A 10825-nucleotide genomic window follows, 5' to 3' on the forward strand; every position below is an offset into this window, starting at 1 on the left:
TGTGGCCACTACCAGCTCCACCACCATCATCAAGTTTGCTGACGACACCGTCGTGGTGGGCCTGATCTCTGATAACAACGAGACGGCCTACCTGAAGGAGATTAGGAATCTGGAGAACTGGTGCCAGAGGAACAACCTCCTTCTAAACGTCAGTAAGACAAAGGAGCTGATAGTGGACTTCAGCACTAAGCAGGAGAGGAACTACCAGACCCCCGTCATCAACGAGTGCCCAGTGGAGAGAGTGGACAGCTTCAAATACCTCGGAGTTCACATCACGCAGGACCTGTCATGGTCCTGTCACATCAACACCGTGGTGAAAAAGGCCCGACAGCGTCTCTACCACCTCAGACGCTTGAGAGACTTCCAACTGCCCTCCAAGGTGCTCAGGAACTTTTACTCGTGCACCATAGAGAGCATCCTGGCGGGAAACATCTTAACCTGGTTCGGGAACAGCACCATGCAGGACAGACGAGCTCTAGAGAGGGTTGTGCGGTCAGCTGAGCGCACCATCCGCTCCGAGCTCCCTGACCTGCACTCAATCTACAGCAGGCGGTGCTGGACCAAGGCCAGGAAGATCGTGAAGGACCTCAGCCATCCCAACAACAGACTGTTCTCTCTGCTGAGGTCAGGAAAGCGATTCCGCTCCCTGAAGACCAACACAGAGAGACTGAGGAGGAGCTTCTTCCCGCAGGTGATACGGTCTCTCAATCACACCACCACACAGTACTGACCCACACATGTGGTTCTTACACACACACTGGACTTTCTGGACTTTGGTTTTGCACAACACTGGTCACTATATTCTTCATTTCCGGTTAATACTTGTACAGCTGCTGTTATTGTGTATATATTTATTTATATTTAGATTTCTTCATACATTCTTATATAGTTCTATATTGTGTATTGTGTATTTTGTTGTACAGTTATTTTATTTTCAACTTTAATTTATATACACTCAACAAAAATATAAACGCAACACCTTTGTTACTGCTCCCATTCCCCATGGGATGGACGTAGAGACCTAAAATTCATTCCAGATACACAATATAACCATCCCTCCCAAACAGTGGTCACAAATCAGTCCAAATGTGTGGTAGTGGGCACATCTGCTATATTGAGATAATCCACCCCACCTCGCAGGTGTGCCACATCAGGATGCTGATCTGACATCATGAGTAGTGCACAGGTGTACCTCAGACTGCCCACAACAAAAGGCCACCCTGGAATGTGCAGTTTTTTGCGCTATTGGGGGTCTGGGGACCCAGAACCGGTCAGTATCTGGTGTGACCACCATTTGCCTCATGCAGTGCAACACATCGTCGCATGGAGTCTATCAGATTGTCAATTGTGGCCTGTGGAATGTTGGTCCACTCCACTTCAATGGCTGTGCGAGGTTGTTGGATATTCGTGGGAACTGGTACACGCTGTCGTATACGCCGGTCAAGCACATCCCGAACATGCTCAATGGGTGACATGTCCGGTGAGTATGCCGGCCATGCAAGAACTGGGACATTCTCAGCTGCCATCTGCCCTGAACAATGTGAACCATGATTCATCCGTGAAGCGCACACCTCTCCAACGTGCCAGACGCCATCGAATGTGAGCATTTGCCCACACAAGTCTGCTACGGCGACGAGCTGGAGTCAGGTCAAGACCCCGATGAGGACGACGGGCATGCAGTTGAGCGTCCCTGAGACGGTTTCTGACAGTTTGTGCAGAAATTGTTTGGTTGTGCAAACCAATTGTTCCAGCAGCTGTCTGGGTGGCTGGTCTCAGACGATCTTGGAGGTGAACCTGCTGGATGTGGAGGTCCTGGGCTGGTGTGGTTACACGAGGTCTGCGGTTGTGAGGCCGGTTGGATGTGCTGCCATATTCTCTGAAACGCCTGTGGAGACGGCTTATGGTTGAGAAATGAACATTCAATGCACGGGCGACAGATCTGGTTGACATTCCTGCTGTCAGCATGCCAATTGCACACTCCCTCATTGCTTGTGGCATCTGTGGCATTTTGCTGTGAGACAAAACTGCACATTCCAGGGTGGCCTTTTGTTGTGGGCAGTCTGAGGTACACCTGTGCACTACTCATGATGTCAGATCAGCATCCTGATGTGGCACACCTGTGAGGTGGGATGGATTATCTCAATATAGCAGATGTGCCCACTACCACACATTTGGACTGATTTGTGACCACTGTTTGGGAGGGATGGTTATATTGTGTATCTGGAATGAATTTTAGGTCTCTACGTCCATCCCATGGGGAATAGGAGCAAAAACAAAAGTGTTGCGTTTATATTTTTGTTCAGTGTATGAAGACGTGGATTCTCCTTTTCACATGTTAGCATGTTGTTTGGCCAGCTGTGGCTTACATTACCACAGCTGTGATAAAATTATCAGGAGTACTTCTATGTCTATGAGGGGAAAGCTTTCCTTGTTTACATATAATATAATAATGATACAGATAATGAAAGTCAGACAAAGTGGATCATGTCTTTTACAAAGTGCATAAATAAATCAAGCAGATTTTTTTTCGGTTGTGGTTTCTGAGTTGTGAAATGTCTGCAGCTCCGGAGTGGACTGTATTTGATTTGTCACATTGAAAGAGGGCCAGAAAATTACATAATCAGTGAAGCCAAACACATGTCTCTTTCCTAATATGGGCAATGTCTTTAGTAAAACTCAGCTGTAAGCATGTCTCCAGGCTCTGAATTGAAGGATTTTAGCACACAATGTTATGTGTTTTCAAACTCACAAAATCATATTTTACGTTCTTGAAGCAATAACCACGTGAAACTGAAGTTTAAATACTTTTCTTCCCTACATCCTGTGTGCAAGAGTCAATTATAGCATCATTTGGAGAGTTATATTTCATTTAGCATGTTATCGCATATCTGAAGGGGACCTAAAATAAAGCACAGTTCAGTCAGAGGGTCTCTTATTGATTGAAATCAACTTTTCCTGCTTTTAGGAGATAACTGAAAGTATACATGAAAGTGCCTTATCTTTTATAACCACAGGTTTTTTTTTATAATGGGTGTTTGTGTAAACTGTGTGTCACAGAAATAAAAGGCTGCTGTGGCGTGATGGTTCTTCGTAGTGGTCTGACACCGAGGGCAGAGGGGCTGCTCTGAGATCCTTCCCTTGCTAGCATGTGAAAAACCGGTTGAGCTGTTCATCTTGTTTCATTAACGGGAATAAGTCTCTAAAGCAGCGGGGCCTGTGGAAGCGCAGACCCAACACTTTCCAGTAGCATAAGATTTTTTGCCAAGAAGTGCGACAGCAAAGAACTGATTGTCCAAATATAAGTTTCCTTACTTTTTCTATGAAGTTTATATGTTTGTAAAAATAAAGTAAACCATCTGCTCTAAACAGGTTTACATAGACTCAAGATTCCTTTTATCATTTTCTTGAAAATGTGTTTTTGGGGTGTTTTGCAAAACTAACTTTCCTCAGTCACACACTTTTTTCCTTCAGTTAAAAAACTTGTAGATCTGGCATATTGATCGATCACAGGTTTGATAGCTTATCTCTGGACAGTCAGCTTAAAGAAGAATTTGCAAAGTTCATTGTATTTATTTAAGATCATTTTTGACAGCCACAGCTGTGACACATCAATGATTTTTATAAGATATTTATCACAGACTGACAGAACTACGAGAAACACCTTTTAGTTATCGTCCTTTTTAGTCGTCTGAAAAGTTCATATAAAAGCAGAGGTTTCTCTGTTTTAAAGACACAGAACATTTTTAAGACACAATCACACAAGTAGATATTTCAAGAAGACAGTGTAAACAAACATTTAGGGGCTGTGGTTTCACATGTTGCTCCACCTATCATGCGTTAGAGTCACCTTCCAGTAAGTTTCCAGGTCACTTACCCAGTATATGTACTCAGACTGGAACCAGTATGTTTGAGATTCATACAACCAGAAAACTGTCTCCTCTGTTTATTGTGTGAATTCACACTATTGAGATCCTGTTTCTCTTTAAACTTTATTCTACCTTATTCTAGTTGCTCCGACCTTTGCTGGTTAACTACTCCCTCCGTTTTCAGCCGATTTCCACCATTTAAACTTGAATCTGTTCTGCTCCCTGTGCTAATGCCAGCTGTATCTTTTGGTGGTCATACCTTTCATACTTTTTGAGATATTACAGTTTTTGCCCGTTGCTTGAACACTACAAACCCATGCTTAGACTAAAGTAACACAACTTGAAGCTTTTGTTACCATACCTCAAACACATGTACCCCTACCTTAAACAAAAGCGCTGCTTTGCACCCTAGTTGCAATTATGCAACACACTTACTCCTTTATGCAACACACATGGTCCTGCATGCTACACTCTATTTCATACATAAGACACTTTGTTCACAAAATGAAATTTCAGGGTGCCATTTGGAAAACACATGTACCCAAAATACAAAACACATCGGGTAATTGCAACCACTCAAATACACACCTGAAGGCACTTACTTGTAAAACTGAACACCAATTAGCCAACTACAAAAAGCCCTCAGTTTAGCCAATTCAAGAACTTTGCAAGCATGGATGGAGGGAGAGCAAGAGGAGGAGGAGGAGCAGGTCGATGTCGAAGTCGAAGTCGAAGAGGCCATGCACGGACCCATATTTCTGATGATATAAGAGCAACTTTGGTGGACCATGTCATCAACCATGGCCTGACTATGAGGGAAGCTGGGCAGAGAGTCCACCCACATCTAAGCTGCTTCACAGTGGCATCTGTAATAAGAACATTCCGACTAGAAAACAGGTCTGTCTTCACCTCTCTACCTTCTACTCCACTCAGATGGTTTTTATAGCACTGTTCTACAGTATATACCATTACCATATCAAGTGTACAGGGTATTGCAGGGTGCTAAGGCTCCTTTTGCAGCCAAAGTGGTAGTTTCTGTGAAACATAGCATGATTACTTATATTGAAGTACAGTGGATGACACAGTACATACAGTAAAGTACTGTAAGAAAAATAAGCAAAGCGATGACAATATGTGGTTGTATTTCTCTAGACTGACTCGAAGACCTTCTGGGGGAGGACGCCAACGCCTGTTCACACAACAGCAGGAACTTGCCGTTGTGGACCTAGTGAGGGCAGACAATGCCATCCGTCTCCACCAGCTACGAAAGCAAATACTTGCAGACAGGCAAGTGTTCAACAGCATAAACCATGTGAGCATCACCACCATCAGACGCATCTTGGGAAAACACAGCATCACCATGAAGCAGCTCTACAGAGTCCCATTTGAGAGGAACAGTGACAGGGTCAAAGGACTTTGAGCTGAATATGTATGGGTAAGTGTAACTGTCCTTTACATGTACAATACAGTATTGGTGAAATCCAGTAGCAGCTGAATATGTACCATATCAGTACCACATGGATCCATTCTGAGAGCTACACAGGTACCTGTGTGATGGGGTTCTGTATGTGTAGCACTGTAGTACAGTGATATGTTCTCTTGGCCATGGATGGAGTTGCACAGCCTCATGAATTCATTTTCATTGATGAAGCTGGATTCGACCTGTGCAAAACAAGACGACGGGGTCGTAATGTCATTGGTCAAAGGCAATTGTGCACGTCCCAGGGCAGCGCAGGGGAAATGTCACATTGTGTGCCGCCATAAGCCTTCGAGGGCTTCTGCATCATCATGCAAAACTAGGTCCATACAACAGCCAACATATACTCACATTTCTAGATGCTCTCCATAACATAGTTGTACAGAACAGACCAGATCAGCCCAGGTTTGTTTCCATCAGGCTGCTCTGGTCCAGGCCTGGTTCTCCAACCACAACCAACTTGAAGTGGTATACTTGCCCCTTACTCACCATTTTTAAACCCTATACAGGAATTTTTTTCGGCTTGGAGATGGCGTGTATATGACCGCCAACCACATGCCCGCATGCCTCTTCTGCAGGCAATGGAACAGGCCTGCGGCGACATTCAGGTGACAGCAATCCATGGATGGTTTCGACATGCAAGAGGATATTTTCCCCGGTGCCTAGCGAGAGAAGACATTGCTTGCGATGTCGATGAGGTCCTGTGGCCAGACGCCAACAGACGGCGGGATCCATGAGCCCACGTATGCACAATTGTCATGATTTTTTGTGTTTACAGTATGGTGTTTTTTCTATTACTGTATTATGGTGTTTTTTGGGTTTTTTTTGCTTTCTCTGAATTCATGGTAAATGGCCTGCATTTGTATAGCGCTTTACTCAGTCCCTAAAGACCCCAAAGTGCTTTACACTACATTCAGTCATTCACCCATTCTCATGGTACTGCAATGTACAATACTGAGTAGGCCTATTTGTTGTTTTGGTTGTTTGAAAATGTGTCTCCTGAAAATATGCCTTCTGAATAAACAATGAAAGACTGCAGTGTTTTATATAAAGTAGAATAGTGTGCTCCCCCTGATCTGTAAGTGTTTGCATATGATGCAAGTATGTGTCATTTTGTCAACAGTTACATTTTGACAAAGGAATGTTAGGTTTTGACAGCAGAGTTTAGGTTTTGAGAGTTTCAATTTGGCACAGATGTGAATGGTATATTTCCCAGTGTTGTGTCGTGTGTACCCAGAGGTTGCCCTTTGTTACAAATTAAAGTCTACAAATCAATGACATCACACTGGCCTATGTTTATTCAGTCTATGATTACATGTCAGTGAGATCTTGGAGCTGCCAGCATGCAAAGCTGCAGCTTTAGAATTTAGGCTCTAATCCTTTTTTCCACCATTTTTTTTATTTTTCTTCTTCCTTTGTTTCTCAGACATGTATGATTTTTTTTTTTTTTTTTTTTTTTTTCTCCCATCATTTCCTCTTATTGTCCCTTTACATACTCTTTGCCTCGCTCCAGTCTACTGCCAGAGTTTCAGTATTTTATTCACTTAATAGCAGGACAGAATACCACGTGACTGTGGCCTTGTGTTATACCCTCTCTGCTGCAGTGATGCTGCAGACAAACACAAACATCGTGATCAGACATTTAAGAAAAGCCTCTTACAGATGAAGGTCTGTGTCTCTTGACCTAAACACATAATCAAGTTAAATCTAATTTATGTTCATCAGTGCCCCTCACACTGTAACTTAAAGTAATACATTTGTTACTGGTTAATTACAGAAGCACGTTTGTGAGCATAAAGATGTAAGCCTTGGACCATCGGGATGAAATGTGGTTGGGAAACTTAACAAGCATTGATAAAGCTTCATCAGTAGTTCGAACAATGCCTCAAAACCTTCGCTCACCACAGGTGGTTAGCAGACTGTGGTTGTACCATGCAGCCTAATAACATGCAGTAAATTGCAGGTTAAAGCAGTCTGCTTACACATTGTTAAACGAGGGAAGGGAACTAATGTGGCTGTCACATGACCCTTTTGTCCCATTTCATCCCAGCATTTGATTAAATTGCTGCTCACTACTTAAAACTGATCACATAAAACTATTTTTCTTCATCTTTTAATGATTACCAAAGTCTGTGAATCCCCAAATTGTTCAGTTGTTCTTTTTGCTCCCTATGAGGTCACTTTTACCATGTGACAAAAACAACACCCCACTGTACACACTTGAGCCACCAGCAACTTTATAAATCCCCAATAAAAAGCTGACAGGTTGCAATGATGTTCCAAATAACTTATTAAGAAAACAACTAAATACACAGAAAATATTATGAAAACTGGTTTATTTTATATCTCCTAGTTTGAAGTGAAGCAATAAAAACATGTATAAAACATCACAAACTGTAATATTATACAAATGCTTACGTCCTGCTGATGCAATGGAGACATCTTCCAGTGACAGTCTTCATCCGTGTGAGTGTGAGGAGGCTCCTAAACCCACCGACACAGAAGTGCATGTTCACAACTCCCTCTGTGCAGGTGGGGTCAGGGCCCTCCTCACCCTGGGTGAAGAGGGGTGGTGCTGTGGCCAGTCAGGTATGAAGTGCTGAGAGTGGATCTTTGGTCCTCTGTGCAGCTCTGTCCACTCTCAGCTGCCCTGCAAAGCAATAACACGAGAAAGACGTCATTTTAACACAAAACAGCATTTCCATTGTTGGTAGCTGCAGCATGTTGTTAAAATGCAATTTTAAACTCAACATATACACAATAACTATAAGTAAACTTAAACCTACAGTACTGTAGGACGATGATTTACACCAGCTATTGGAAGGATTTAGTCTTCAAGACAGTTTGTAGCCAATGTGAGGTGATAACTTACATAGCTGGAACACAGCACCACTCTCCAGTTTGTCATTTGGTCATCCATCCTTCTCATCGGGTTGGGGTAAGGCTGTCTTCTGGGTGGAGTATCTCTCTGTGTTAGCTCCGTCCTGGGCGTTGAGTGTCTGAAGTGCTGAATGCTGGGAGAGGACAAGTGTAAAGCACCTGAAGACAAAAAGACAAAGAGAAAAGCATGAATTCACAGATCACAGAGTTGTTCACTTTACTTTTCTTCTGTTATGTGTTTTTACCTTACCTCTGATCCCTGAGCCACAGGCTATACCTTATGTAAAAACAAGAGACTACAGTCAGTTCACGACATCATTTTAAACCTTTTCTACTTATTTGTGTTGACATTAAGTACGGACTTACCTTTGTCCTGCATGGTGAGCTAGAGCTTGAGAAAAAAATGTTAGTCATTTACAAACACTGCAAAGGCCAACTTAAACATTTAAAGCTTAAAAACAAGTTCTAACATAATCTAGTCAGAGTCGCTGTCATCAAGTGAAAGGTTAAAAGGCCTTTCCCAGAAGCGTCTGACACCAACAGAACCCGAGGATGTTGAAGGGCCATAAAACGTGTCATCACTTACCTTGCACCTCTTTGCACTTACCTCATCAGTGCAGGTGTCGTCTCCGCTTCTCTTTGCTGAGGAGGTGAGAGCTGAGGTTGAAGGAGAAGCTGAGAGAGTAGCGGAAGAAGGAGCAGGAGAGGAAGGAGCTGAGGGAGCAGGGGAGGAAGCAGCTAAGGGAGCAGGAGAGGAAGCAGCTGAGGGAGGAGCAGAGGAAGCAGGAGAAGCTAAAGGATCACCAACCGGGAAGAGTGGGGCGTTGGCCTGGCCGAAAGGCGGCATGGCGAACGGGGCAGCACCTGGAGCAATAGGATGTTGCCAATCGTGCCAAAACGGCTCTGGAGGGAGCTCCTGGATGAGAGGGGAATCAGCTCTCTCATCCATGGTGTCATACCCCGAGTCGTCACTAGGCCAATCGGCCCACTCTTCTGAGTTGTTCCAGTCAGAGGAATTGTCAGTGTCTTCACTCACCTCTTCGACGTCCTCAGGTATGTAGGGAGGGTACTCACCTTCCTCTTCACTGTCATCAGGATCCTGTGCTTCAGGAGAAGAGGGTGAGGATGGGAGAGGGATATACTCACCATACTCACCTTCACTGACACGCTCGGTATCAGAGTCATCCAGGATCCTGATGACCTCTGGAAGGCCTTCTTCTGCAGGACGCTCAACCACGTAGTCGAGACGACCTGTGAGGAAACAAGTTTAAAATAACATTAAGAATGTAATAAACATCAAGTGCTAAAGGAACAGAGCTACATCTGTTAGTTTGAGCAGACGATGAGAGAAAAGCATTTTAGGCTACATTTATGTCAGACTGAATGACACTTCTACTTGTTCATGCAAGCAAAAAACAGCTAAGTCAACTAAGTTCACATCATTAACTGCTATATAATAAGATATAGTAGTGGCATAACATAAGGATACCATTATTACTACTGTACTATGATTACTGTTTTCATATTCTTTTTTATATTCATTTATTTTTGTTATTTTTTATTATCATGTTTTGTAGCAGGGGAAAAGTTATAGTTTATTTCAATAAAGCCTTTGATCCAAGAAGAACAGGATGTTAGGAAGGGACCGGGATCTGGTGTGTTTACACCTGTGTGTTCTGACGTCATGACATGCTGAAGATGCTGTTACCACAGAGACTGATTTTGGGGCATTTTACAAATTTTAGTCCGTTAAGCTATTTTTAACCAAATCATTAAAAAAGTGTCAAATTTGAAGCCTTCAAATCAAAGTAACACCTTTTTTTTCAAATTCATACACCAGTCGTTAATAATTTCTACACCTCTCCCGGAAAATTTAAAGCATACAAACAATTTACGGGGAAAAATCTTGGAATAAGCATATTTTGATAACATTAAAACTTGATATTCACACTGGAACTTGTTAAATTATTACAGTCATTTAGTAGCTCTTAAAATAACTGAAGAAATGTTAAAAGTACCTGCAGCGAAGTCCAGGGGGCTGTCGAGTCCACGACGAGCCATCTTCAGGTTTTGCTGTATGAAAAACAAGTACAAACAATCCAAAGATGAAGTACTTGTTGTGGCGAGCAAGTCAAATCCGCTTTCAGTAAATATTTTCCCGAAAACTTAACTTTCCACAGGCTGAGGTTGGAGCAGGTCAAAACAAGTCCAATAGCAAGTGTAAAGGGACGAATGGAACCTTGTGCAGCATTTATATACCCTCCGCAGGCCATGGTTACGGTTGCCAACATTTTTCTTTTAAAAGCTAACAATAACTTAGCGTTCTCGCTACTCACTATGCTGTTAAACAGCTATATGTTAGCAATGACAACATTTAACAATGCTAGCCGTGCTGATTAGCCTTAGGATTGCTTGAGGTTGTTTCCAGCTCTAGTGGTCATAAGCGAACTTAGTTCTGTGCCAGCTTTTAGCACGAAAATCAATCTTGTAAAGCTCACTATTAAACTGACAAAGCCTTAGAGCCTAGAAACTATGATACTTACAACTGTGCTATGTTTGTCTCATAGCATATAGCAAGACCCCATAACTGACCTTTGACCTC

General features: G+C 42.9%; 1 protein-coding gene across 6 annotated transcripts; it reads right to left on the reverse strand.

Moving 5' to 3' along the window:
- Positions 1-7572: 7572 nt before the first annotated feature.
- Positions 7573-10292, reverse strand: LOC143413002 (uncharacterized). Of its 6 annotated transcripts, none has more exons than XM_076875089.1 (6): positions 10242-10292; positions 9379-9474; positions 8590-8614; positions 8474-8500; positions 8216-8382; positions 7573-7993 (listed from the first exon to the last, which is right to left on the reverse strand). In XM_076875089.1, the coding sequence occupies exons 1-5, from the start codon at positions 10282-10284 to the stop codon at positions 8256-8258; spliced, it is 318 nt and encodes a 105-aa protein (XP_076731204.1). In that variant the 5' UTR covers positions 10285-10292; the 3' UTR covers positions 7573-7993; positions 8216-8255. The 6 variants fall into 6 exon arrangements, 4 of the variants coding, with proteins under 4 accessions (XP_076731204.1, XP_076731203.1, XP_076731202.1 ...); XM_076875088.1 differs by having other exon boundaries at positions 9370-9474; XM_076875087.1 differs by lacking the exon at positions 8590-8614.
- Positions 10293-10825: the final 533 nt, after the last annotated feature.

Source organism: Maylandia zebra, linkage group LG16, assembly GCF_041146795.1.
Source record: "Maylandia zebra isolate NMK-2024a linkage group LG16, Mzebra_GT3a, whole genome shotgun sequence".
Classification (NCBI taxonomy): Eukaryota; Metazoa; Chordata; class Actinopteri; order Cichliformes; family Cichlidae; genus Maylandia; species Maylandia zebra.